The sequence below is a fragment of the Scatophagus argus genome, chromosome 9, assembly GCF_020382885.2.
Source record: "Scatophagus argus isolate fScaArg1 chromosome 9, fScaArg1.pri, whole genome shotgun sequence".
Taxonomy (NCBI): domain Eukaryota; kingdom Metazoa; phylum Chordata; class Actinopteri; family Scatophagidae; genus Scatophagus; species Scatophagus argus.
Window position 1 is genome coordinate 9,793,577 of NC_058501.1, and position 27,548 is coordinate 9,821,124.

At 39.2% G+C, this 27,548-nt stretch overlaps 1 protein-coding gene across 1 annotated transcript in view; it reads left to right on the top strand.

Annotated features, from left to right (window-relative positions):
- Positions 1 to 27,548, top strand: part of dnah5 (dynein, axonemal, heavy chain 5) — a 90,255-nt gene that overhangs the window by 38,301 nt on the left and 24,406 nt on the right. The window contains exons 48-71 of the mRNA XM_046400866.1: positions 866 to 1,107; positions 2,005 to 2,181; positions 2,722 to 2,926; positions 3,191 to 3,333; positions 4,493 to 4,627; positions 4,989 to 5,111; positions 5,333 to 5,546; positions 5,638 to 5,861; positions 7,050 to 7,248; positions 7,359 to 7,531; positions 8,246 to 8,376; positions 9,646 to 9,799; positions 13,739 to 14,006; positions 14,715 to 14,838; positions 15,122 to 15,229; positions 15,863 to 15,977; positions 16,337 to 16,513; positions 18,747 to 18,950; positions 20,302 to 20,481; positions 23,010 to 23,147; positions 24,912 to 25,047; positions 25,178 to 25,359; positions 25,653 to 25,787; positions 27,072 to 27,227. Coding sequence (XP_046256822.1) covers positions 866 to 1,107; positions 2,005 to 2,181; positions 2,722 to 2,926; positions 3,191 to 3,333; positions 4,493 to 4,627; positions 4,989 to 5,111; positions 5,333 to 5,546; positions 5,638 to 5,861; positions 7,050 to 7,248; positions 7,359 to 7,531; positions 8,246 to 8,376; positions 9,646 to 9,799; positions 13,739 to 14,006; positions 14,715 to 14,838; positions 15,122 to 15,229; positions 15,863 to 15,977; positions 16,337 to 16,513; positions 18,747 to 18,950; positions 20,302 to 20,481; positions 23,010 to 23,147; positions 24,912 to 25,047; positions 25,178 to 25,359; positions 25,653 to 25,787; positions 27,072 to 27,227 — 4,043 coding nt within the window. The remainder of the gene's footprint in view (positions 1 to 865; positions 1,108 to 2,004; positions 2,182 to 2,721; positions 2,927 to 3,190; positions 3,334 to 4,492; positions 4,628 to 4,988; positions 5,112 to 5,332; positions 5,547 to 5,637; positions 5,862 to 7,049; positions 7,249 to 7,358; positions 7,532 to 8,245; positions 8,377 to 9,645; positions 9,800 to 13,738; positions 14,007 to 14,714; positions 14,839 to 15,121; positions 15,230 to 15,862; positions 15,978 to 16,336; positions 16,514 to 18,746; positions 18,951 to 20,301; positions 20,482 to 23,009; positions 23,148 to 24,911; positions 25,048 to 25,177; positions 25,360 to 25,652; positions 25,788 to 27,071; positions 27,228 to 27,548) is intronic.

Sequence of the window (27,548 nt, forward strand, 5' to 3'; positions counted from 1 at the left end):
ATGTATATCTATTATGCATATCTTTGAACAGGATGCATTTTGTATCTTTGTGGATTTTCTTTGTGCTGCTGCTTGCTGTTCATACCATTCACTTGTGCAGCTTGTTGCTTTGAGCCAATAGGAATCCATGATAGAAAAGTAAATGATGTGGATTGAGCTCTTGATTCAAGTATTCTACAAGGAAGATAAATGCCATGTGGAAACAGGCTGTACCTATATTGTTATTAAGCAAATTCGGCAGTAGCATCCCAAGCCTGATCTGTTTTAAATTACCTCTGTATAAAAATGCAGCTGATGGTGGATGCAACATTATTATCATCATTGATTTATGGTAATAGTTGATTTTGGCTGACTTTTTTACTGTGAGTTCTTTGTTTTAAGACCAAATAATTGAAGTCAGTGATCATTGAGTAATATTAAATATTTATATTGGACCAAACAAGCATATTTATCTTGTCTGAGTATGATCCACATTAATTTATGACCGGGAACGAGGCTGTATGACTCCTGATGGCAGATAGCCTTGTGGTTCTGGATCTGAATAGGTTTTTCTGTTATTCTCTTGATATCTTGGGGTGTTTTGTGTAAGTATTTGGTTGTTTTCTAACTTCAGGAGAAGAACCAGATTTAAATTTATATTTACAAAAATAAAACCAAATACTGCTAAACTTCAGCTGTGGTCTTCCTTGCAAACTGGGCCAGACTGTATGACAAAGGCAGCATTTTGAACTCCCTACTGATCAGACACAGCAGTTTGCTTACACTGTGTTAGCAAGAGTTGTGGTTCCGCCTTTTAAATACATATTCACATTCCTTTTCATTTCGCTGACTGGCAAATTATTGATGAAAACATTTTCTCCCTCAGGAGAGAACATCTGGATAGTCCTGGATGGACCAGTGGATGCAATCTGGATTGAGAACCTAAACTCGGTTTTGGACGACAACAGAACTCTTACATTGGCAAATGGAGATCGTATTCCTATGGCTCCCAACTGTAAAGTGGTTTTTGAGCCACATAACATCGACAATGCCTCTCCAGCCACCGTCTCACGCAATGGCATGGTCTTCATGAGCTCTTCTGTGCTCAACTGGAGCCCTATACTGGAGGTAAATCCTGTACATTTAAAACTATTTACCTTTAATATTTTTGTTTTTGACATGATGAATGACAGTGTTTACCAGTTAGATAGATTAATTTATTGTGATTTTTCAGTAATGATCACTGTAATAGAGTTACTGTTTAATATGCAGTTATACTGTGGCTAATGACATAACTAGTCCTAGTAACATAATACACTTTCTAGATTTGGAGTTTTTCAGAGACTGAACAGTCAGAAAAATGATACATCTCAGCCCTCATCACACTCTAACAGAACAGAATTTCATTCCATCAAGAAACCTAAAATCGGACTAAATACTACTTGACTCACCCTTAGTGAACAGTTTTTGTGCTGCTTGTTGAAATGAATATCCATCATTGTTTGATAGTGCATTCACTGTAATATTGCACCCGCCATCATACATGTTTGATCTGGCTCTCTCATCTCTGGTATACAGAAGTACAGGACAAGGCTGTTTTTTTTTACTGAGTGATTTGAGAATAGGCCTTTATCATTAGTTACATGATTTAATATACATAATATCTTTAAATCTAAAATTTAATTTCATTCTCTTTCAAAAATAAGTGGGCTACTTCACCTCTGTGACCTCTCATCCTCTGTGACCTGCATTCTCAATCAGTTTCATCAGGTGGCTAAATAGGTTTACCCTCGTCAGCTTTTCTTAGAGACAAATGAGGGACTCCAAGGTAAAACGGCTGGGAATCACTGATCTAGATAACTATCTTTGTTAAGTGTCTTAAGTACTGAATGGTGATGAACCCTGAAATATAATATCACACCACTGGGCTATAATTTGTCAACTGCACATATAACATATGTAGTTCAAACCTAATATAATGCATGTAATCTTAGCTAACTGCAATAATGTGGTTGCTGTTTCTAGGGCTGGTTAAAGAAACGTTCTCTCCAGGAAGCTGAGGTGCTGAGGGAACTTTTCTCTTCCTCCTTCCCTGAGCTCTACCGCTTCAGCGTGCAGTCACTAGAGTTCAAGATGGACATGCTGGAGGCCTTCATCATCATGCAGTGTATTAACATGCTGCAGGGACTCATACCACCAAAGGTACATTTACAATGGCTCTGAATTTCCATCCATAGGACAGACCATAACTGGACTGTGTGTGTGTGTGTGTGTGTGGGACCTGTAATTCTTCAGTTTCTTCTACTACTTCAGACTGTGAAATGTGAACAGATGTTAACAGTGCAAATTGCTCCTACTGTACCTCCTTATAATTTCAGAAGAAAGGCCTAATCCACGCCACCAACTGAGCTATAAAAACCCTAATTGTGCCGCTTTTGCATAATTAGGGCATGAAAGTATGATAAATTTATTTTGTTTTTCTGTTTTGTTCGTTTTTTAAGGTAATTTGGGTAAAACTGTAATTACAATAGCTGTAGTGGGATGAGTGCCGGACCTACTGGCTTTATTTTAGACGAGAGAACTCTTTTACATATTTTTTTTATTTTATTATTTTTTTTTTTCTGCATTTAAGTCAATAAACTGCAGTTAAAAAATGAGAAACAAATTCTCTTAATGTACCCCCTCCTCTTTTTTTAAGTTTAATTGTTTGAACAAAGATCTAAAATCTGTGTTACTATGCAGGAACAGTGTGGTGAGTTATCTAGAGAGCACTTGGAGCGGCTGTATGTTTTTGCCCTGATGTGGAGCACTGGAGCCTTACTTGAACTGGATGACCGGAGAAAGATGGAGATCTGGCTCAGAGGGAATGATAATATCAGCCTAAACTTGCCCAAGATTCCTCCTCACAGTGAGGACACCATGTTTGACTACCACGTCACAGCCGATGGTATGCATGCATCACTAAACAGATGTTATCACCTATAGTCTAGATGGCAGGCAATACCAAAGCTGTTCTGTGACAGACAGAGTTATTATGCCTCATATTGCACTTTATTTTTGCAACAGATGTATGTTTATTAAATCATAAAATGAAACAGTGATATATTTCTTCAGTTGGAAAAATACCTGGAAGTGTACTAAGTGTACTGTTTTACTAATTTGTATACCATGGTCTGTCTTTCTAATGCATGCTCATTTATTCTTCTTCCAGGCCAGTGGGTCCACTGGAGTACCAGAGTGGAGGAATATGTTTATCCTTCTGATTTCACTCCAGAGTACAGCTCCATCTTGGTCCCCAATGTGGACAATGTTAGAACGGACTTTTTAATTCAGACCATAGCCAAGCAGGGCAAGGTGAGGTTTGCTGAAAGAAAACAATGGTATGGTGTATCTGTGTGCTGCCATTAAGGCTCCGTTCATTATCAGTTATATGAACTATATATATGGGTGACCTGAAGAGGAGGTTTGTGCACTAACATTTAGTATATACACATCCCTCTTCATAGCTTCTTTGGGTGTCTATTGTATCTCTTCCTTATTCAGTGTATAATGCTTCATTTTTTCCTGGATAAAGCTGAGTAGACACATGAAAGCATGTGCTTCAGATCAATAACATGGCAGCATGAGTCCTCTAAAAGGGTAGATTAAAATTCTGTGGTCATTACTCTACTTAAAATAGGCACACACACATGGCATTTATCATAGTTCCGGTGTGTGTCTCTGTTTGTATGTGTGTGTATAAGAATCATACATTCATACTGCCTCAAGGGCGGAGAGTGGGAAGCTGCTGTGTGTTAGCGTGTTTGTATAGAAGTGGTTCCTGTGAGGGCGAGATTTAATTTGCTTTAATTCATTTTGGAAGATCCTTCAATTCCATTTACCTTTTTGTGGTTAAATCTGATTTTTTTTTTCTTTTTTTCTTCGGAGGCTCATGGGTCTAAATTGTGAACAAAACTATACTGATCTAAAAAAAAAAGAAAATTATTTTGTTATGCTGGTATAAAAGTCCATGATATCAATAGCACTAACAGACAGGCCTTGCAGCTCATGCAGCATTATTTTTCATTAGCTCCAGTCTGTTAGTTTTGTCTGTTGCCAAGTGTTCCTTCCTAGCTTAGATTTGAACTTCATTATGTTGAAACAGTGAAATAAATTGTTTCCTTAAGCTTTCTGAAATTACTCAAAAGAGTGCAATAGGGCTGACAATGGCCTTTTCTTTTCTATTTGTGTCTTATCTGCTTTCTTGGTGTTTCTGTATTGGCATTTGAGTGTGTATGTCCATTGTTTGAGTGGCTATGCCATGAGAAATCTGATTTTTAATGGTTGGAAGATGCTAAGTAAGAAATGTAGTTTCTACTAACAGTTTAAGTCTCAACTAAAAAGTTGAGTTTTAGGTTGCAATGTATTACATCTTAACATGTCACACTGCACAGATCTTACATTATCTGTAGAATTCATAGTGTTCTCATAACTAAAACATTCCCCTGATAAAAACAAATATACGTTTCCCTAGGCTGTTTTGCTGATTGGAGAGCAAGGAACAGCCAAGACTGTTATCATCAAGGGGTACATGTCAAAGTATGATCCTGAAACCCACCTGGGCAAGAGTCTGAACTTCTCCTCTGCTACCACACCACTCATGTTCCAGGTAAAGCAACAGCATCTCGTCACTCTCTTCTTAATTATTTTAGATTTAAGCTTTCTCGCATCTCTTTCGTTGCTATTTTATCTGAAGATGGACACCTTTGTAAACTTGTCATGGATTTTCAAGACCTTGTGGAGTAATATTGATCGATGTCTGGTCTAATTAATCATGTGCAGGCTAGAGGAAGGACTGCTGTTTTTTCCTTGTACATGGCCAAGCTGAACATTGATCACACTGAGTATGCCTGGATGGAACTTAACAGATCTGTCTTTTGCCTTTCTTGCTCCCTTGCTTCTTGCTGTCTTTTTCACCACTTGTGTGTTGTCTTACTTTCGTTGTTTGCTGTCCCTCTTTCTTTTGTTAGAGGACAGTACAGAGTTATGTGGATAAGAGGATGGGGACCACTTATGGACCACCTGCTGGGAAGAAAATGTCAATTTTTATAGATGATATTAACATGCCTGTCATCAATGAATGGGGAGATCAGGTTAGTGATTACTTTAACATCCTTTCACTATGTTCCTCACTTAATGACAAATTTCTAGTTCTGTTCTTTTGTTCTGAAATTCCATGAAAAATCATTTCAAATCATTGTTTAACGTTTCTTACATTTTAAACACTTTAATTTAGAACATTTTGATAAAACTGAACATATCAGGAAGAAGAATGCTAACATGAGCTAATAACAAGTAACCCTGTTCTTCATAGGTGACAAATGAGATTGTCAGGCAACTGATGGAACAAAATGGATTCTTCAATCTGGAGAAACCGGGAGAGTTCACCAACATTGTGGATGTTCAGTTTCTGGCAGCTATGATCCATCCAGGAGGAGGCCGTAATGACATCCCACAGAGACTGAAAAGACAGTTCTCCATCTTTAATTGTACCCTGCCCTCCAATGCCTCCATTGACAAAATATTTGGTATGTAAAAATAGCGCAGTGAAATCATTGATGTGCTGTATGTATTTAGTCATTCATATGATGTATTTTCGTGGCCCATTCTGCTGTATAGGTGTGATTGGGGTGGGCCACTTCTCTGGACGTCGTGGTTTTGCCAATGAAGTACAGAGCACCATACCTTGCTTAGTATCTCTGACCCGCCGTCTATGGCAGTTGACCAAGGTAAAGATGCTTCCAACTCCAGCCAAGTTCCACTACATCTTCAACTTGAGGGATCTGTCCAGGATCTGGCAAGGCATGCTCAATACCAACTCTGAGGTGGTCAGCTCTGTCCAGGTGAGATTTTTACATCTGCACTTTACGCTTACTGGGATTTTTTGATATCCGACTTTCAAAAATGTAATATAAATTAGAAAGATTATTATAATAATCTCTAGATTATTATATTTTTAGTACTACTTAAAAATGATGTCTTGACCATTATGCAGGACTTTGACAAGAATGTGTGTAGATGACAAAGAATACGGCCCGAGATTCACTACATACCTGAATAAATCTCTCAGTGTGTTATCAATCCAAATGGAAAAAAAGTCTTATACAAGTACTAAACTTAAATATGCAGTATCAGTGTGGTATATTGCTGTATATTAGACTAGAGTAGTGTAGAGCCTCTGACAGAGAATGATCGAAACCCCTACTTGTGGTAGAGCTACTGTATGACTAGATGATATATTAAGGTATTTCTGTAATGGAGAGAGACAGAAGTGTTTGTTGGGAGAGAAGAATACAAAATTCTCACACTGCAAGCTCAATTCTTGCTGAGGTAGCCAACTCTCTGTTGGATTGTGGCCTCACTGAATAATTGAATACAATGAAATATTATCTTCTACCTCAGGCTACGTAAATATGTTCAACATCCCTCCTGATGCTGCCCACTCGATTCAGAAGACTTAGTCTACACCAGAACATAAACTAAACCAGTGGCTCTCAGACTTTTCAGTGACCCCTAAACTGGCACAAATTGGACCACTGACTCCTGTTTGATAATGATGAATGATAATGATAAAATTTTTATCACAGAAATCATAAGAAACTCATGACCAAAATTACCGTTCATTCTGTCATTTTGTCACTTTTGTCATCACAGCAGTGATGAATCATTGCCCTTTTTGTTGGGACCCACACAAGCACCCCTGGGGGTCCTTGTACCCCACTTTGAGAACTAAACCACTTAAACAGAATCCAAAAATATGAAATGCACATGAATGTAACTTCCAGAGAGCTTTATTTCATTATGAAGTTGCTGTAATTACAGAATTCCTTCAGCCAATACATCTAATCAGTGTCTGACTCAATGGATCTCAACGTAAGCAAACGATTGTGTTTCTCTGCTCAATCGTTGTTGTTTTTTTCATGCAACAATCCCATGAAAGACAAAACACAGTTCCTCCTTGTCAGTGTTTTTTGTTATATTTGCTATGTTGAGTTAACTGACAATAATATTTAAAAAATAAAACCTTCCAGGTGCTGCTACCACTATGGAAGCATGAGTGCAAACGTGTAATAGCTGACAGATTTACCAAGCCTGAGGATGTGGAGTGGTTTGACCAGGCTCTGGCAAAGCTGGTAGAGGAGGAGCTCGGTGAGGTGCACAAGACCATAGTGGACTGTGGACTTGACAGCTACTTTGTGGACTTTCTTCGAGATGCACCTGAGGCAACAGGTACTGATCAGTCACAAAGACATGGCACTGGAACATTTCAGACAAAACAAATTCAAGCGTTTGTTTTTGTATTGTCATCTCTTTAAGGTAATATACGTCTTTACTCACAGGGGAAGAGCCAGAAGATTCAGACTTTGATTTGCCTAAGATATACGAGCCTTTGGAATCTTTTGAGAGTTTAAAGGACCGTCTGAATATGTTCCTGGGCCATTACAATGAGAGCATCAGGGGTACTGGCATGGACATGGTCTTCTTTCAGGATGCCATGATACATCTGGTCAAGGTATTCTAAAGTTTAGGGGCAGGTCACAATCTCCCCTTATGTTCCTGAGTTATAATTTTGAATAATGAAGTGAAGTTGAAATTGGACCTTCAGAATATGAAATATCATCTTTTCATTATTTTATTCTATTGGACATTAGTAAATTTTTGTCAGAATTGACAATTAACTTGTGTCTTATGATGTCACAGTGACTGTTGAGCAACCAATTCAACTAATCTATTTCCTCAAGGCATTCCTGAGATATCGCTTTCTAGAAAATGGGACAAAAGAATGGATAACATTAAAACATAATGGGCCTCCAGCCACAGCTGTCACTGGAAGGCACAGAAAATAAATGTCACACACTTGGCCAAAGACATACAGAGACACAGTTGTCCCATTGGCCACTGGACAAATGCATGGTCCTTTTTTCAACTTTATGTTTATTGGGCAAAGATACATAGACATTTGTATCAATTAATAACATTTTCATTTGCATACTGAGAAGTGCAAATCCAGAGCGGTCCTTTTTTTATTGAATGATCAAGCTTTTTGCATTTGACAGCCCTCATATGTGCTTGGCCACCCTTTAAGCCTAAATATATTTAACCAGTTTTACGTTACTTCTCCTTCTGCTTGTTTTTTCCATCCTTTTCACTCTGACAGTTTGTCACATACAGTCCCTTTATTAACTTTATTTGTCTGTGAATGTTTGGCCTTTTTTTGTGTGTGTAGGTGTCAAGGATAATCCGGACACCTGGAGGTAATGCCTTGTTGGTTGGTGTTGGGGGTTCAGGCAAACAGAGCCTGACCAGATTGGCCTCATTCATTGCTGGATATAGAATCTTCCAGATCACTCTAACACGGTAATGCTGACATAAAATATATACACAGCAGTCACTCTTTATGGTCCTGTAAGCTGTATAATCTGCATTTACCCAGGATAGTAATCATTTCATATAGACTGTAAAAACTAATCAGCAGAAAAACTCTCCTTTGCTTCAACTGTCATTTTTCTGTGCTTGCTCTGTCCTACACTTTTTTGTCTGCCTCATTGTTCTGTGTCTCACTCTGTCCTTTGTCTCGCTCTCCCAACCTGTCAAATGTTTTTCTCCCTCAATCCCCATGTGCATTTGTCGCTGTCATATTTCCCGTCTGCTCTTTTTTCTAGCGGATTTTAGTGTTTGGTATTAATATGAATGAGCCTTGTGTTTCTCCTCTTGGCTGCACAGCCCTCTCTGGGGAAACCAGGCACCTTGATGTTTTATTTTCTCTGCTTTTTCTTTTCTTTGCACATATACAACCAGCTGTCGTTTACATGCACATCTATTACAGTAATGTCTCTTTTTCTCGTGCAGACTCACTTCAACTGTCTTTCCCTGCAAACTAACCTTTCTTGTTGCTTTCATGTAAACTATCCCTTGAAACTCTGCTACCCTAACTTCGTTACTCACCTTTATATGCATTCAGTTTCTCATCCATGTTTTATGTGATTAACTCCACCCATCTATTATCCACTTTCGCTCTCGGTTATTTTTCGTCTCCTGTTATAATTCATTCGAGTTCACAAACACAAAAACAATAAAACAGATGCAGGCATATTCAAAAACAAGCAACTAGGACACAGTTTGATACCTTTCAAGAGAAAAATTCATTATGTGTTCACACTTATTTTGCCATATCGGGCCATTCAACTTGAAAATCCAAGTAATATCTGTTTGCTCTGTTTCTCTCCCTTTCACTGTTTTCATTGCCACATACTTGATAGTGTATATACCCATATTCACAGCCAGTTGGGCAGATTATTGTTCAAAAGAAGTTTTGTGTCATGATCTTTAATTTCAGACTGGAATGAAGTAACAAACTATATTTTTGCGATGGACTGAACTTTGCTTGCCATAAGAATGCTACTGCTGTCAGCAAAAAAAACAAAAACAAAACAGTGTGATAGTTCAAACAATACATCATTCCTAACTCAGACAGCATCATTCATGCAGTCAAATTTATTCAGTTATTCTCATCCTGTTTCCATTCTCTCTCAAACACCATTTTCCCTTTCATGTCATTCTCTCTGTGTTTATTTAAATGATAACAGAAACAATAAAAAATTAAATATGTGTGTTGTTCTTTGCCAGATCATACAACACGGCCAATCTGATGGATGACCTGAAGGGATTGTACAGAACAGCCGGCCAACATGGCAAAGGCATCAGCTTCATCTTTACTGACAACGAAATCAAAGACGAGTCCTTTCTCGAGTACATGAACAATGTCCTGTCATCTGGAGAGGTCAGGATCACACACACGGAAAAAGAAACCAAAACACGTGCATGATCGCATGCTTACATGCTTACAGTAATATAAATTGGATTTAATGTGTGAAATACATTGTTTCTGGCCTGAAATTCTCTTCTGATGAGCTCTTGAAACAAAAGCCACCCTCTGGTGAGGTCTATAAGGCTCATAGTGAACATACCAGAAACATAGTGTAGGTCATCATTACGCTACATATAACCTTAAATGCCAGGCGAGATGAGGCACAAAGGTATCTGCAAAATGTATCCTCAAAACTTAAAAGACATGAAGGCACATTAAGAACCAGCTGATGTCGAGACAGTCAGTTGTACAGTACAAGATGTTCTGCAGCTGGAAACAGGAAGAAGACTGAATAACCATCACGATCTTCACTGTTTAATCAGGAGGTCACATGCACTTTGCAAATGCTGATCAACGGGTCAAACGGGTCAACATGTTATATTCTGTCCTTGAAGTAAAATTATATGCAGATTTTCAGTTGTTATCAGGTGGGATCAGCGGAGACTCACTAAGCCCTGAGAGCAACTAAAATATAAACTGCTATGTTCTCTCCTAATGTCACAGTATTATTCCAAGAATGGTGTATTCAACTAAACATTTCCCACTGCATGTTGTACACACATTGCCAGTGAGGGTAATGTGCTTGTCCAGCACAAAATCTTTGATTATCCTTTTGTTGTGCTGCTGATACTAACAGCAAAGCAGCAACAGCACAGACCTAGAGAAGAGCCATTATTAAACAGACCATTGGGCTATGAGCAGTGCAGTTTATCTCAATTCAATCAAATTAAAAATCAAATTGCATTTTCACTGTCAATAGCATTTCACAATTATTTTCTCATCGATTTAGATGTAATAAAATTGAGCTGCAAGTGACAGAAGAGACAAATAGAGCTATGTCCTTCCTGTACTGCAGCACTATGCATTACAGCTGCAGAGTGGCTTTGTTTTTCCAGCATTATTCTGAAACAGCAGCAATAGCAGCGGGTAGCCTCAAGGTCAAGTGCCGCTGTTTGCACATTTCTCAGCTACAGTCCCAGGATCATCCATTTACTGAATCCAGTCGCTGTGGCGTAACTGCTCCATAACTAAATCTTTTATTTTACCCTTCCCGTTTCTCTTGTCTTACTTGTCTTACTTACTGTCCCTGCTCTTTTCTTTCACACCTACTGCTCATTTTTGTGCCGTCCCCACCCTCTCCCACTCATCCCTTTCTTTTTCCTCTCATTGTCTCCTCCATTCACATTTCCTGATCCATTCATTGTTGTCCTCTTTGCCTCCTAACCCTGCTCTTTTCCTCTGGTTATTCAAGTGCCTCTAAGTCCCTTCCTCCTCATCCATACTTAACATCTCCTCCTCAGACAGTCCTCTGTCCTCCTTGCTTGCTCTTCTGATCCCTTCTCCATCTGCCTTAATTTTCTTCTGCTTCCTCTTCCTTCCTTTTTCTTCTTCCTAACTTTCTTGTTTCATGTTTAAAGAAAGTGCTACAAAAACATCACAGCAATGACTTTATCGCCAAAGACACCCATTGCAATTAAGGAAAAAAAGGACCTTTGGATGGCAAGATGGTAAAGTTGAGAGAGAACTAAGTAGTGCGAGATGATTCAGGAAACTGCTGGTATAAGATGATAGGATCAGCTGAACAGATTATTATTTTATGCATGCCTAATGTAAAGCTATTTATTTTGCCCCCAGTTGCTTCTCCATCAGTGTTCTACTCCCACTGCTGCTCTGTGCTGACATTGGAGTCTTGCTGCTTTTTCTGTGCCTTGTCCCAACTCCTTGTGCTCGGATGTTTATGTTCTGTGAGAGGAGCTGTGAAAACACGGCCTTGTTTTGTAACAGCATGTTCATTCTAAGCATAACCAAAGAGCATCATAAGACTGTAAGCATCTACAGGAGTAACTGAGAAATCTCTTTTTCAGCCTATGCTTTTAGAGACCATCTATGAAAAGGCGGCAACATGAATCCAAGCAAGGAGTCATCTATGATTAGACCTACACAGGCTAATTTATTAAGAAGGCATACTACAGACTATTTCTTTACTATACTTGCTGTGCTACAAACCAACCAAATCACCCATCATCCATCCATCAGCTGACTACAGGCGAGAGGCGAGGTTCACCCTGGACTGGTTGTCAGTCAATCGCAGGGCCAACACACAAAGACAGATAACCACACACTCTCACACTCACACCTAAGGGCAATGTAGAGTAGCCAATTAACCTAAAGTGCATGTTGTTGGGATTGTGGGAGGAAGCCGGAGAACCCGGAGAAACCTCACGCAGGCACAGGGAGAACATGCAAACTCCACACAGAAGGGCACATTCGAACTAGGAACCCTCTTGCTATGAGGTGACAGCGCTAACCACTGCACCACCATGCCACCCATGTTACAAATCACCCATCATATTTTTCTTAATTTTTTAGCATCCCCTTGAATCTAGTAAACAAGATGTGTTTTTTTTCCTCAGCTTCCTAATATTGTATAGATCTAATCTAACTGAAATTCCTCTTTTGAATATGCCCCTACTTTTACTTTTTTTCTCTTTTGTTTTGTGTATCTAGTTCTTCTTTCATGTTGCCAAATTTAATTGTGCATTGACAACACCTGCATTATTTTCTGCTTCTATTCAAGTCGCACAAGAACTGTCACTGCTAGACTCGAGACTAGTTTGTAATTTGTGTGTTCAGCAACAGCCGAATTGATTGAAGCAGTACACCACGGTAATTTTTCCCTCTTCAACAGGAAGGGGAGTAGTAGCAGAGAGGAGAAGCAGCTGGAAGAGGTGGTGGATAGGGATACTATCTTTCCTCAGCAGAAAAAGGGCATGATGTTAAAATACAGGGAAATGTGCTCATCGTGATGATTCTGAATGTATAAAACATTTTCCCTTTTGTCTCAGTTTTTTATTACTTAAGCTTATTTCATATTTCTTCATTGATTCTTCCTCTGATTCCTTTATTTCCTTGTGTTCCTCCTCTTCCTCATCACGATAGCATCCCCATCCACAGTCCCTTCCACCTGCTTCTCTCTCGCCTCCTTGTACATGCTTTCCTTAATAACAGTTGATGTAGCAGCTGCTTTGTTAGGGGAGGTTAATAGAAGTGGGGAACCAGGGTGCCGGGGTGTTGTTTGTGTGCAGGTGAGACATTTGTGTATGTTGCAGAGAGAGTGAAGTGTTGTGTGAAGCCTGTGTGTGAGATGGTCATTATGAGGGTGTTGTTTATGTGAGAGTAACCCAGCAGAAGTTACAGACGTGATTCATCCAGCCACAACACCTCACCCACCCTTATGCTCGCTCTCTCTCTCTCTCTCTCTCTCTCTCTCTCTCTCTCATGGTAACTTTAGTGAAAAGGTGCTAAAAGCAAAGTAAATGTAGTATCACTATGATCTTAAGGGAAACCTGAATGAAGTGGTTGTGTTATCTTACTTTTTAAAGCAGTTAAAGCAGGAAGGCTGAGCAGTGTTTGCAGATCTGGGTCTAACCAACTGAAAAAAAATGAAAAAAACATTTCCAAAAGATAATTTAAATCAGTTTAAGATACTATAAATGAATATACATTGAATGCGCTAATTTGCTGTAAACACCAACATTAGTTTCATTCACCCGCTGCTTCTCATTTGCTTTTCTTATGTTAACAGTGTGCTAATTAACAGTCAGCTTACGATACTCGCTGAACTACAGATGATTACCTCCACATGTTAGTTTTTATATTCTGGAAGGCTTTTTTTCCAGAGTGTGTTTCTCTAAAAAATATTTACCGCTAAACCTTTACAAAATGTGAAGCACTTTTTTGTTTCACTTGATGCCAATTTTAACCAGTAACAGATGATAGAGAGTAGATGATGCAAATGATGGTATATTTTGACACTGATGGGTGTGTATGTTTGTATGTTTCTGACCTCAGGTGTCCAACTTATTTGCTCGTGATGAGATTGACGAGATTCTCAGTGATCTCATCCCTGTTATGAAGCGGGAGTTTCCCAGGAGACCTCCGACCAATGAAAACCTGTACGAATACTTCATGTCACGTGTTCGACATAATCTCCATGTTGTTCTGTGCTTCTCCCCTGTTGGGGAAAAGTTCCGCAACCGAGCGTTAAAGTTTCCAGCGCTGATATCTGGCTGCACCATGGATTGGTTCAGCAGGTGGCCAAAAGATGCTCTTGTTGCAGGTACATTTAATAGACAATTTTAAGTTTTGATTATCTGTTGACAGCTTGTCATGTGTCCTTGTGTTTTCTATTTGCTTAATTAGAACTTCTAAAATTGTTTTTGTTAGATGAGGGAATGACTGACGTTCATCCTAGCAGCATAGCCACATCTGTTATTCAGAAAATTGTGTTATTGTGTTATTTAAAATTGTGTTTAGAAATACATTCAGCTACACTGATATAGATTGACGTTTTGTGTTTTTTTTTTATTTTATATGTATAATAAGTTTTTCAGCTATTTTAAAATTGTGGCAGTTCATTTTGTCATGAAAAATAATCTCTTTGCAGCACATCCATATCAGTTTGCTGTTAGAAAATGATTTGTGAAAATGTCAGTGTTTTCAATTATCCCCTGCTCTTACCTTCTGTTGCTTAATGTCCTTTCCATATTTGGATCAGTCAGAAGAATGACCCAGATGTTGTGGTAATACATGTAACCAATAATCCATAATGTCCCAGGCAATTACAGGGCCATGCCTGCTTGGAAACTAATCAACTAGAATTTATTACAGCGTGTCAGAGTATTGAGCTGTAAAAAAGCTTGAATAGATTTATGTTTACACTTGCCAATCGGGCTTGTGTAACCAATTTCATCTCTCCACTCTCTGTATGTTCTGCACTTAATTCTGCTCTCTCTCATTCTTTCTCCTCCATTTCCCTGTCCTTTAGTTTCAGAGCATTTCCTGTCAGTCTATGACATCGACTGCTCACCCCAGGTTAAAAGTGAAGTAGTTGAATGCATGGGTTCTTTCCAGGATGGCGTGGCAGAGAAGTGTGTGGACTATTTCCAGAGGTACTATATGTATGAAGAAGACTGCCACGCTGTGTCCATCGTTTTACATGTGCAACTGTTTAATAAATATTGTACACGAACTGGGGATATTTCTGTTCATGGTCAGTGGCCAAACCACTAGGCTCCAATAGTGAAAATAAAAAATGTTTCTTTAAATATAGCTGCAATTTTAGGCTCACTTCCGAACTTTTACTAAATGTGGATTAAAGGTTATAACAATGTGCAAATAATGTTGTTACTTTCTAATATAAAACGAATCTCACGTAATTTGTTTTGAATCTAGATACCGACGGTCCACCCACGTCACACCAAAGTCCTACCTGTCATTCATTCAGGGCTACAAGACTATCTATAAGGAGAAGAGGTCTGAAGTCCAGACCCTGGCCAACAGGTACACAGACTTAAGCATTAAGTTAAATATTATCATAACAATTTGAATACTGCTGCATACAGTGGTACTGCATATTGTCTACCTGTTAATAAAAAAAATAGCTGATTTTATTTCAGATTTTTAAAGGAACTGTCGCAGATTGAAGTCAGTCTCGGTCAATAGTTATCGACTTCCTAATGGCAGACACAGCAATGGGTAATTCAGGTTAATCCTAATGAAGTATGCTGTCATAAAAGGGGCCAGAGTATTTTTTTTTTTAAAAAAATACAGTATACATAGAGCATACGCAGCATTAAATTACATCACACATCTCAGACCACTTTGTAACATGTTTGTGGTCCTGTTTCCATGGTTTTGAGCTCATGTCTGCTTATTAGCTATCCCCACCCACCAAAGGGTTTATTTTGCCATTTGAAGGGATATCATGACATTTAGAATTTTGATCAGACATATGCTGTAAGCCTGCCAGTGGACCACAGATTGTATCATAATGTCATGCCATTCATGTTGAAAGTTTGTAGGTATGAACAACAAAACCTTTCAGATAGTCTCGCACACAATCACAAAGTGCAAAGTATGTACTGGAATTCTGTGTGACTTAACTGATTACTTTTTAATATTTCCCCTGTTTAGGATGAACACTGGCCTCCAAAAACTGAAGGAGGCCTCAGAGTCTGTAGCAGCGCTCAGCAAGGAGCTGGAGGTCAAAGAGAAGGAGCTACAGGTTGCTAATGACAAGGCTGATATGGTAGGTTCTTTAGAACCAGTGAGTCTCTTGAAAGATACGTACTCTGTTTTGAAAAAGTTTTTGAAAAGCTTTCTAATGCTTTAAGACCTTTGCTATCTCGTCCTTATGTGCTTAAGTGTTTAAGCTCTTGTGTGAGCTCTCTTATGCTCACTGTGTGACACAAGAGAAATTATGTGCATTACTGGGCCCTAGGCACTATTATATAATATTATAATAACTGACATGGATTTTTTTTCTGTACTTGTGTTAGCATACAAGTAATCACAGAATAAATTTGAGGTTACCTGATATTAAAGAAGGGCTAAAAGTTGAGATTGCATTCATTCATGGCCATGTTAACTTTTTGTGCATTCACCCAGGTATTGAAGGAGGTGACGGTAAAAGCCCAGGCAGCAGAGCGAGTGAAGATTGAGGTGCAGAAAGTGAAAGACAAGGCCCAGGCCATTGTTGACAGTATCTCAGCTGACAAGGCCATTGCTGAGGAGAAACTTGAAGCTGCCCGGCCAGCTCTTGAGGAAGCAGAGGCTGCGCTGCAGGTATTAGACTTAGACACAGAAATATTGACTACATGACCCCCTGGTGGACAGCACTGAGTCCAAACTTGTTCTGTATGTAAAGCCATAAGTTAAATAAACATGTACAAACTATGTATTACAGTTTATATATTCTCAACTTGACTGCTGTAATGCTATACTTTGGTCCATCTTTTATCTTTCAGCTTGTCCAAAATACTGATATTTGTGGTTAGCCCAAATCCGTTTCACAATTACATTTACTATTTATTAGCTAGATATGTAACCCATTTAAACGAAATTCTGCATATAAGCAAAATAATTTAGAAAGTTCAGTTATTTTTAAGAATATTTCTGTTAAGTCTACATGGTGAGAAAATCCTGTGAATAGTGTGAATACAGTATTTATAAGTTTGTTTGTATTACATGACAGTGGCATACTACTGACAGTGACATGCATGACATACTACTGACAGTGTTCACTTTAATCAAAGCCTTCCTTATCATGACATCTTCTGCTACCTCTGTATACTGTTTGTCCAGCCATAAGCCATAACTTTGCCCTGAAAGAGGGGGTTTATTGTGGGGCTTGTGTAGCGGCAGCTACCACCCATACAGTCTGTGGTGTGGTGAAGTTGAGTGCAGTGTATTTGACAGAGCTGGCAGTTCAGTGATGGCATTTTATGCAACTGTATGCCGCCATTCACATGTTGGAAGTTGAATGAGGTTGGCTGCTCTTTTGGAATTCTGTCAGTTTAAGTGTAGTTGTATTGGTACTATTATGTTTTTTTAAATGATATTCATCCTTATGAAACTGTGCCTTGGTTCAGTTTATGATGTTACAATATTTTTCTCCCTCCGCCACTTGTGTTGCTTCAGGGTGCCACTTAGATCTCTCTGTGACTTGCTGTGTGTAACATCATGCAAGTTTTGCCTACAGCCTTTCTGCCATGGTGTGTCTAAAGTTAGCCTGGTGTTCTGGGGCCTGTAGCTGTGTTGTAATTAAAGCTGTCCCCCTGGGTAGATGGTTGCATACAGAGCTCCTACTATGGCAGGTCCCTTATTAGAATTTTCATCTTGTTGCCACAAATGGAAACTGTATTTCCAAACAGGAAACCCTCAGGCAGTCTGTTTGGGTTGGTGATCATACATTTTGATCATGTATTTTTAAGCACTATAGACTGCCTTACCCTAATAGAGCTGCAGTGCACAAAATTTGACTATTTTATTTAAGACTGCATACAATTTAGCTCTTAATCAGCACAAGCATAAAACAATGACTTTACATGCAAACAAATTATAAACACTTGGGATGAACTTTGCGCAATTTTTGCTCTCAGTCATGGTCTGATGTTTGTTTATCACGAGTACAGTGCAGAAAACAGTAGGAAGATTTGTCAGGTATTGATAGCATAAAGACATTATCAGGTATACATGAGGTAAGCCCAGATTTGACCTGTCTAACAGACCAGGTAAAATTTTATATATTTAATAGTCATGGCATGACATCTGACCTCAGAGACCACAGATTCATGTGTGACATGTAAAAGTCAAAGGTAGGACTTTAGGGAATGAATATAGAAATTAGCAATTTGGTGATGATAACATTCAGTAGTGGCCTTCATGCAAAGATGATTGGCTATCAAGCAAGTAGATCTGCAAGAATACAAATATATTTTGTTTTAAAGTACCTAGGATGTAGTTAAGCTAAATCGAGTTGATGAATTTACCTTACTGAAATATTTTCATAGTAGAGTAGAGAGGAGAGGTGTGACGAGGAGTTTGTGAAGTGGAAGCAGAAGATAAAGCAGAGTGTCTGCTGGCTGACCCTCTGGTGGGAGATTCACACTATACTTGTGCTGATAAAACGGAGTGGAAATTGAGCAGGGAGAAGAGAGCAGAAATCAGGAAAGTGTAGAAAGGAGAGGAGATGAGACGAGCAGGCAGGGGGCCTGCTGAAGCAGTGAAACATCTCTCACCTGTACATTTTCTCTGCTCTACTTCCTCTCATTTAATCAGCCCCTTGAAGTCGCTCTCTGTCCGTCTTTGTAGAAGTCCCCTCGTTCTGTTGCCGTTTATCCTCACAGACTTCATGCTTTCTTTGCATATTTCTCTTTATCTCTTCTTGTCAATACTTTGTTGTACCTCTGCTTTGTATCCTCACACTGCAGCATTGTTCCCTTCACTTGTCATGAAAAGATGTGCATACAGTACAAATTCTTCTCTCTTTATGTCTTTTTTTTCCTAACCCACTCAGACAATCAAGCCATCGGACATCGCCACTGTACGAACACTTGGCCGTCCCCCCCACCTCATCATGCGGATTATGGACTGCGTGCTGCTGCTCTTCCAGAGGCGGGTTAACACAGTAAAGATTGACCCAGAGAAGAACTGCAACACACCATCCTGGCAAGAGTCCCTTAAACTCATGACAGCTGGAAACTTTCTGGGAAGCCTGCAGGTAGACACTAATATCAAATTTATAGAGCTGAGATTGAAGTCAGGTATAGATGCTGCTCAGCCACATGATTTGGAAAATATTCTCGATAGCCTTCAGAGTTATTTACCATATTAAAAATTAAAAAAATAATCTTACATGCATTACTGAAGAACCAGACCAAGCTCCATATCACCTATGAAAAGGTTAAAGGATAAGTGGGGAAAAGATGTATTTCCAGACCTTTGCCTCTATTCTGTTTTCATGATGTTTGATGTTGTTGAAAGCAAAAGTTAAGGTGTGTGAGTGCGTGCACACTGCTACATAAACTGCGTCTACGCTTGTAAGTCACAGCCTGCAAAACAGCTCCACCCATCTGCCCAAAATGCAGCATATCTATTAGCTGCACAAAATTAAGCTTGTCTGAACATTTGTGATTTATGCGATGATGTAGTTCTCAGAAAAGTAAATCTTTCAGCACAAAGAAACCTTACCTGTATAGCTACATCCGTTATTCTTTCCATAAACAAGGCTGCATGGGCAACATGAAAAAACAAATCTAATTTTTTCTTTTGTTTTTTCTAACTTTTCTCAGCCCATTCTCTGTTCTTATTTATAAAAGAGACAAAACATGGGGGGAACAGTTGTATATTATTTATTTAAAAATGTCAATGAAAAATAAGTATAGGCAGCACTGGATAGCAGAATGTGTCATATGATGTCAACAGTTGGTTTTAAGCCCATTTCTTTACATGATGGACACCCAGCAATTTGTACTCAGATGTCAAATATAGTCTGAAAAATGTTTAGTGTGGAAAATGATGAAATTTTGAAACCCTGAACCCACAGCAGTCCACAATGGTCTTAGATGTGCCTCAGCTTGTTCAATTTTTACACCTCTCTTATGGTTACATTTTGTCTACCCTTCTGTCTCACCACCTTGTCTGTTATTCCTATCGCATCTCTGTTGTCAGCCGACATCACTACCAAATCGCTTATCTTTCCTTGTGCGCCTTTTACCTTGTGTTGTATGTTATTGTATATTTTTCTTTTTGCTTTCTTACTTTTTTCTTCTCTCTAATCAGTTGTTTTTCTCCAGTCATTTCCTGTGCAATTTTCACTACCTGCTCTACTTTCTGCCTACACTTTCCTTTATCACAGCTCCATTTGCCATTTTCTAGTCAACTGCATTTCATATAGTTTTACTTTTTTCCTAAGTAATAAATGCAGAATTCTTTTTACACGTGTGCTAAATGTTATTTTTTGTGTGCTGACTGAAATAAATCTTGTTTTGCTCTTTAAAAACACCCATCCTTACTTCCCACCTCCCTTTCACTTTTTCTGCCCCTGCCTACCCCTCTCTTCTCTCTTACAGCAATTCCCTAAAGACACAATTAATGAGGAAATGGTGGAACTACTACAGCCTTATTTTGACATGCCTGACTACAACATTGAAACAGCCAAGAGGGTGTGTGGCAATGTGGCTGGCCTTGCATCCTGGACAAAAGCTATGGCCTCCTTCTTCTCCATCAACAAGGAGGTCTTGCCCTTGAAGGTAACCATACAATGTAGAAGTTCTGACATAGTGATCCCTTGGTGCAGCAGAAAGATATGAAAGATAAGACATAGCTTTCCCTAAGGGGAAATTTGTTTGAAATGTTGTTGCCAGTAGTGCTACACATCTGTTTTATTGTAATACATACAAAAATGAAAGTTGCCTTATGATATAAAAGGTATAAATACACAGACATTGTAAAAATGTAGAATTAAATCTTAAATCATAAAAAAAAATCAAGCTAAGTTCTTCTTTGGTTAAACAGACCTATGTCAGCCTCTTAAATTTCTCCTTACAAACACACACACATACACACACACACACATGGTGATGCCTATGTCGTCATCATCATCCCAATAAACACGTGTAACAGCACAGCACAAACACACACGCTTGCATACAGTCCCTGGGCAAAGTCCACAACCTCACACTTTTCTGCTCTGGTGAATAAGAAACACTTATGGTGGAGGAGAGCAGTTGTTTTTCTGCAGGAAAACCCCAGGCTACAGAAACAGCACAAACTGTCTCTGATATGAAAAGGACTTATTCATATTCCTGCATTTTGGCAGCAACAGTTTGTTGATGTTGCAGGCTATAGAAGAGCCCCAAAAATGTTAAACAGACAGACAGGGAAATAGGCTTTATGTGTTGATCGTGAGCATCCAAATTTAAAAATGATAAAATTGGATGCATCTCAATTAAAGCTTCCACGGCCTGTTTGAATTTAATTTAATTTTAGTACAACCCTAAAATAGATCCTCTCAGACAGACAGCTTGCTCATAAGACTCTCGGTACAAGTGACAGTACTTGGTTGATGTGTGTGTGAGTGAACATCAGAGTTATTTTAGATCATAACTAACTCATCTTTATCTAATACTTTGGTCAATGTTTTATATGTTCACTGAAACATTTACTAATCTGGCTCAGCAAAAGATAAAAATCTACAAAGTCACACCAACGTTAACAATTTTAAATGAATGAATTTTTAAAACTTCTTTGCCTTTTAACAAAAATGAAATTAGATCTACTGATTTTATCCAGTGTAAGAACTTTACTACATAAAAGTGACAGACACGTTTTTTTTTTTTTTTTTTTTTTTTACTTTTCAAGATGCACTAATGAATTGAGTCAGAATTTGTTTTTTTTCCATGAAATGATTAATTCCATACACACAGCAGAAAGGTGCAGAGCTCAATAAAGCGTGGAACCACATGTGCAGACACACACACACACACACACACACACAGTCACCTGCTGACTCAAACCTATAATTTCATACAAATGTTTGTTACTGGTCTGTCTGCCGGTGGAGTCTGAATGTCAGATGAGTTTAAACCTTCCATCTGCTGAATGCACTGATACTTTTGTATTGTGTTCACTAAAACTTTGCCTAATGACCACATCTGCTTCCCCTTCTGTTTCTGTGCTGTCTTATTTCCTTCCACAACCCTTGTTATCCAGGATCATTTTCATACTTACCATTTTTTCTCTTTTGTCCGCACCTTGTTGTCTTTGCTTATCCCTGGTTTGTTTTTCAAATCACCCATCTCTCTCCCCTTCCTACTCTTCTCATTCTTTCATTTTCTGCCCCTCTCTCTCTTTCTCACACATTCTGTTTTTCTCTTCTTCTCATCAACCTCTATGAGAACTCCCTGCTTCTCGTCTTTGATCCTGACCTTTTGCTTTAGCATGGAACAGATTGATTTTCTGGTTTCGAGCTCAGCAGTGGCTTCTCTTAAAGCTGGCCAGCCAGGCTGCCAGACAGAAATACAGTTAGACCAACAGACAGGCAGAAAGACAGACAGGGATGGTCTTCTCTGATGTCAATAAATATTAAATGAATGCTCCAGACTTCCTCTTCCTCAGGCTGAACAAACACACTCAGATGCACACAACTTTTGTCTAAATCTCTGTCTGTAAACCTCTTGAAATGCTTTTTCCACAGCCCCAGCTCTACACAGAAATGTCCTTTTCCCCCATCTCCCTCCTCCCTTGCCCTTATCATGACCTCGCTGTTGCTGTTTGTTTTCAGTTTCTCTCCATCTCCCTCATTTTCTCTTGCAGATCTTTATTTTTGCATCTCCAGTTTGACTCCTGAAGTCTCTCCGTCTGTGCCTGTTTAATGTCTAAAATCTTATTAAGATTTACTTCCTACCATTTCACCTCCATACTTACTTATGTCATGCTGTCTGGCATGGCACGAGCCAAAAACATCCCTAACCATGTTTTTAATTTCTTGTTTTTCATAGTGATTTTAATGCAAAGCTAATAGGGAGCTCTCTACATAGGATTGCCTGTTTCCTTCCTTCTTAAAAATAAGTAGTTCGAAAGGATTCACTCCTGCCACCTTTCCTCTATTGTTTTCTGTCGCATCCTTCCCACCTTCACCTTCATCATTTTGTCTGTCTTCTCTTCCACCTTTTCCCTTTCTCAATATAGAGAACTGACCCTGACCCTTGAAAACTTTTTACATGCAATAGGCATCACAGATTCCTCTCTTGTCTCTCTTATTGCCTTTCTGTTTTAGGCTAACTTGGCAGTGCAGCAGAATCGTCTTGCAATTGCTAATGTGGACCTTCAGAAGGCTCAGGCTGAGCTGGATGCCAAGCAGGCAGAGCTGGATGTGGTGCAGGCGGAGTATGAGAAGGCCATGATGGAGAAACAGGTCTGTGGCTTTAAATGCTGGTGTGAAAATACATGAGATGTCTTACATAAACGGGTAACATTTTTGTTTTTCTCTTTTAAGACTTCTTCTTCTTGTGAGCTGAAAAGCAAATGACTTTTAACAACTAAGTATGGATCCAGACCAGATCCCGTTTGTTTCTTAATTAACTTGCTGTTCTGAATGATAGTTTAAAAAGAGAATTTCCTAAACTTATGCTGCTGTTTAGTACCAGTACCAGTTTGTACTTCTTGAAGAGAGTAGATAATAGAGTAGAAAATTTCTTCATGCTTCAACTTTATATTAATTTTTTAACATCATTATCATGATACACTGTTTTACAGTGTTTTGTGGAATGAGCTATGGTTTTGTCAAAATAGATGATGAGTCGATAAAGTCACATTAACTTGCAACAAAAATGGAAAATGACACATTCTTACAAAAGTGTTAGAGTTGGTCCAGTAGATCACGTCAGCCAGCAGCTTTGACACGGCTACATTGGCTGCAACATAATCCTTAGGGACAATTCTGACCTTCAAAGTTACATTCACCAAAAAGTGCTTTTTTGCTCCTCACAGGCTGAGATTGTCCCTGTTAAGTGGGAAGGATCCCTACAGAGAGAGACCTTTTTGTTAGAGTAAAATAATTTTGTTTAACCAGAAACGCAAGTCTCGCTCAAAGAGAAGTCTTGCTCTGAAATCTCATGAGAGCTAAGTTGTTGCAGTTGCTGCTTCATCTAGAAGCAGCCATCCTTTGCAGCTGTGCTGTGGGTGCCAGTTGAGACCATCTGCTGGACCAATTCCAAAGTATTTTATGGATAGAAATCATTCATTATTCATTATAAAAATATGGGATGCAGGTTTAAAAACACCAGAATTCCCCTTTAATTGTGAGCGCGGTTTTTGTGAGTCAGTCTGTGTGTGTGCATGTGTGCGTCTTTCATCATCAGCACTCTCTGTTCTGTGATAAATAACAGCATGTAAATGGAATAGTATATGCATCATCACTCGCTGATTAGGAAATCTGGACGGCCCAGGTTTACTCTTTTTCTAATTTTATGATTAAGACACGGAGCTGTTCATCTCCAGAGGCCAATAGAGCGATTGAAGGGCTCGCTACAGGAGTGTTCGAGGCCCACACAATTACTGTTGACTTTGATATGCTTCCTAATTACAAGAATGCCTGTGCCAGACAGTCTTTATTGATGAAACAGACATTACTGCTATGGGGCAAACATCCTCATTATTGCCTGCGAGCAACTGATAAAGAGATAATAATGATAAAGGTGCTGTTGACCTCTTTGCTTCATTTATAAAAAGAAAAGCTACATTGGGCAGTCAGAAAGGATAAACATAATGACAAAAAAGGAGTCCAGAGCCTACAGGTGAAAGGCTCCTGCTTTTTGCTAGACTTACTCATATAGACAACTTTCACATCTTTGGACTATGGTACCTGGAGGAAGCCCACAGACTCATAAAGAGAATGCTGAAGTTTATTTGTCATCAGCTTTGTAACTGTGATTTTGTAATGAGAGTCCTGTTGTAGCCTACTGGGATTAAAGGATATCTTAAGTCACAATGGACTAAATTATTTCTGTACTAATATGAGCATTCACTCATTGTCTGTATAAACAAAAATACATGCAGACGTGCAGAAAATAAATAGTCAAATGAGAGTGGGATGGATGGACTGATGGAGAGACAGATAGAGAGACCAAATAGACACATCAACCTACTGACCTATTTGTCTGCCCTCCCTTCCCATCAGACCCTGCTGGAAGATGCTGAGCGCTGCAGACACAAGATGCAGACGGCGTCCAGTCTCATCAGTGGTCTGGCTGGCGAGAAGGAGAGGTGGACAGAGCAGAGCAAAGAGTTTGCAGCCCAAACAAAACGCCTTGTTGGTGCGTTTCAAAGCAGATGACTGTGTCATCAGAGAAATGTGTGATTTGGGAAACGTTTTTTTGACTCACTCTTGGACTTACTTTCTTACATTTAATGACATGTAAGAACACCTTTGTCTTCTTGTTCTAGGTGACGTTCTTCTAGCCACAGCGTTCCTTTCTTACTCTGGTCCCTTCAATCAGGAGTTTCGTAATCTCCTACTGAGTGATTGGCAGCGTGAATTGAAGCAGCGGCGCATCCCATTTGGAAACAACCTCAACCTGACCGAGCTGCTTATTGACGCACCCACCGTAAGCGAGTGGAACCTACAGGTCTATATTAAATATTATATACCTTCACATTTTGTCTGTTTTCTATAATTATTATTATTATCATATTGCAGTTGTCTGACTGTAGTAGTTATTAAATTATAAATGATTAACATCCTTTCTTCGTAGACCATATTACTGCATCATTTAAATGATTGCTGCAGTTAAATTAAATGTTGTATAGCGAAGCACAGTTACTTAAAGGAAGCAAATAAAAACATGAATTAATAGCTGGCATTTGCTTGAGTAAACATTGGGCTTGAGCCTAATCCAGTCATTTGTCCTCCATCTTACAGGGGCTCCCCAATGATGACCTGTCCATTCAGAATGGCATCATTGTCACCAAAGCAGCGCGCTTCCCCCTCCTTGTTGATCCCCAGACCCAGGGAAAAATCTGGATCAAGAACAAAGAGGCCAAGAATGAGCTGCAGGTTTGGGACGTTGTTCCTCTGTTTTCTTCTTTTTCACTGTCATTGCTCTTTCGTTATCAAACTAGTATTTCAATGGCATTATTTTTCATGACACTATTTCTAAGTACCATATGTATTATAGTGTACAATGTAATAGTTGTTTCCTTACTTATCTCCTGTGTCAGTTTTTGTAATGCAAGACTTTCAGACTCTTCAGAAGTCTTTTCAAGGCTTTAAATAGTAGCTCTAGATGCTCATCTTCAGCATTGCACTGTTTGCCTTTTCACTGTCCAACATGCTTCTCCTTTTGTACAGCGCCTTGAAAATTTACTGCAGATTTCTGCAGGCATTATAAAACCAGCCAAGGTCACTGGCCCTGTTAGGGACAATCTCTGGACCGAGTGAATGCATTCTGCAATCCTATTATGTGTCTCAGGAAGCATTTCCTGAAGCAGTGGGTTTGAAGCCTTTCCACCAGTGATCTCATCAAACCATATTTATTTTGTGTTTATTTTAATACTGCTTTCAAAAAATTTCTCATTTGAAAAGGCAATATATTATTCGTTTCACTTGTTACATTTCTCAGACAGAGCTTGGCCTTTGTAGGTTAGGGGGAATGAGAGAGAACTCAAATGTCTGTCTCCTTCATTTGACTGAATCAGATGGTTGTCACTGTCTGTCTTACAGATTTGCTTATCAGTCTGTTGGAAACAATGTGATCACCGCCAAGGTTAATAACAGGATAACTCCATAAAATCAAAATATTTTTCTCTCTGTTTTACAGAGAATGTTTAAGCTGTTGAATACTTCATATGTTTATTCTCAGAGGCTGGACTGAGTTCACTACACACCAAAACATGGACATCGTCAGCTTACCTCATAATGTTGACAGCAATGTTCTACTAGCACTTTATACCGTTTACACTGTGCACAATACTGTCCCTACCTGCACTTTATGGCCGTCTTGAACATTTCATAACAGGACCATGTCCTGGTCGGTGCTACTCCTTGTTGTTGTATAATATATGTTGTATGTATAGTCTTTGTGCAGTATGTGTAGTCTGCACAGTCCTTGTGCACTATGTATAGTCCTGAGCAGGATGTATAATCTTGTGTTGGTTTGCACTATGTACAGTGTGTATTTAATCTCCAGTGTAGCACCTGGTTCCTGGAGGAACGCTGTCTTGTCTCACCATTACTGTAAACAGCTGAAATGACAATAGAAACCTCTTGACTTGACTCATGACTTGACTTGCACATTTCTTATATTCATATATTAATAAAGGTTCCATATTCTGATCCCAGATTACCTCACTGAACCATAAGTACTTCAAGATCCACCTGGAAGACAGTTTGTCTCTTGGGCGCCCCCTTTTGATCGAGGATGTGGGGGAGGAGTTGGATCCTGCGCTAGACAACATCCTCGAAAAAAATTTCATCAAAACTGGCTCCACTTACAAGGTAACATGGCAGAAATAACCCTTCTGGGATGTCGTGTCCCAGATGAGTGTGCAAAGGGCAGGTGTGTTTAAAGTGGGAGGCATGATGAGACTTGGCTTGGTCCCACTTGCCACGCCAGCTGTCACACCTGTACTGCCACAGGTTGATTTGCTCAGACAGGGGAAAACAACCCCAGTCGTTGACACTGCACAACATGGGTAGTGCTGGTTGAAGGTTGAGTGGGTCTTTGATTTGTCCGGTCGTGCCTGCTGGAGCACCTGCCCCGGATCATGTTAATTGTCCTGGGATAGATTGAAGTGTGCTCAGTGATGCATGGTCAGT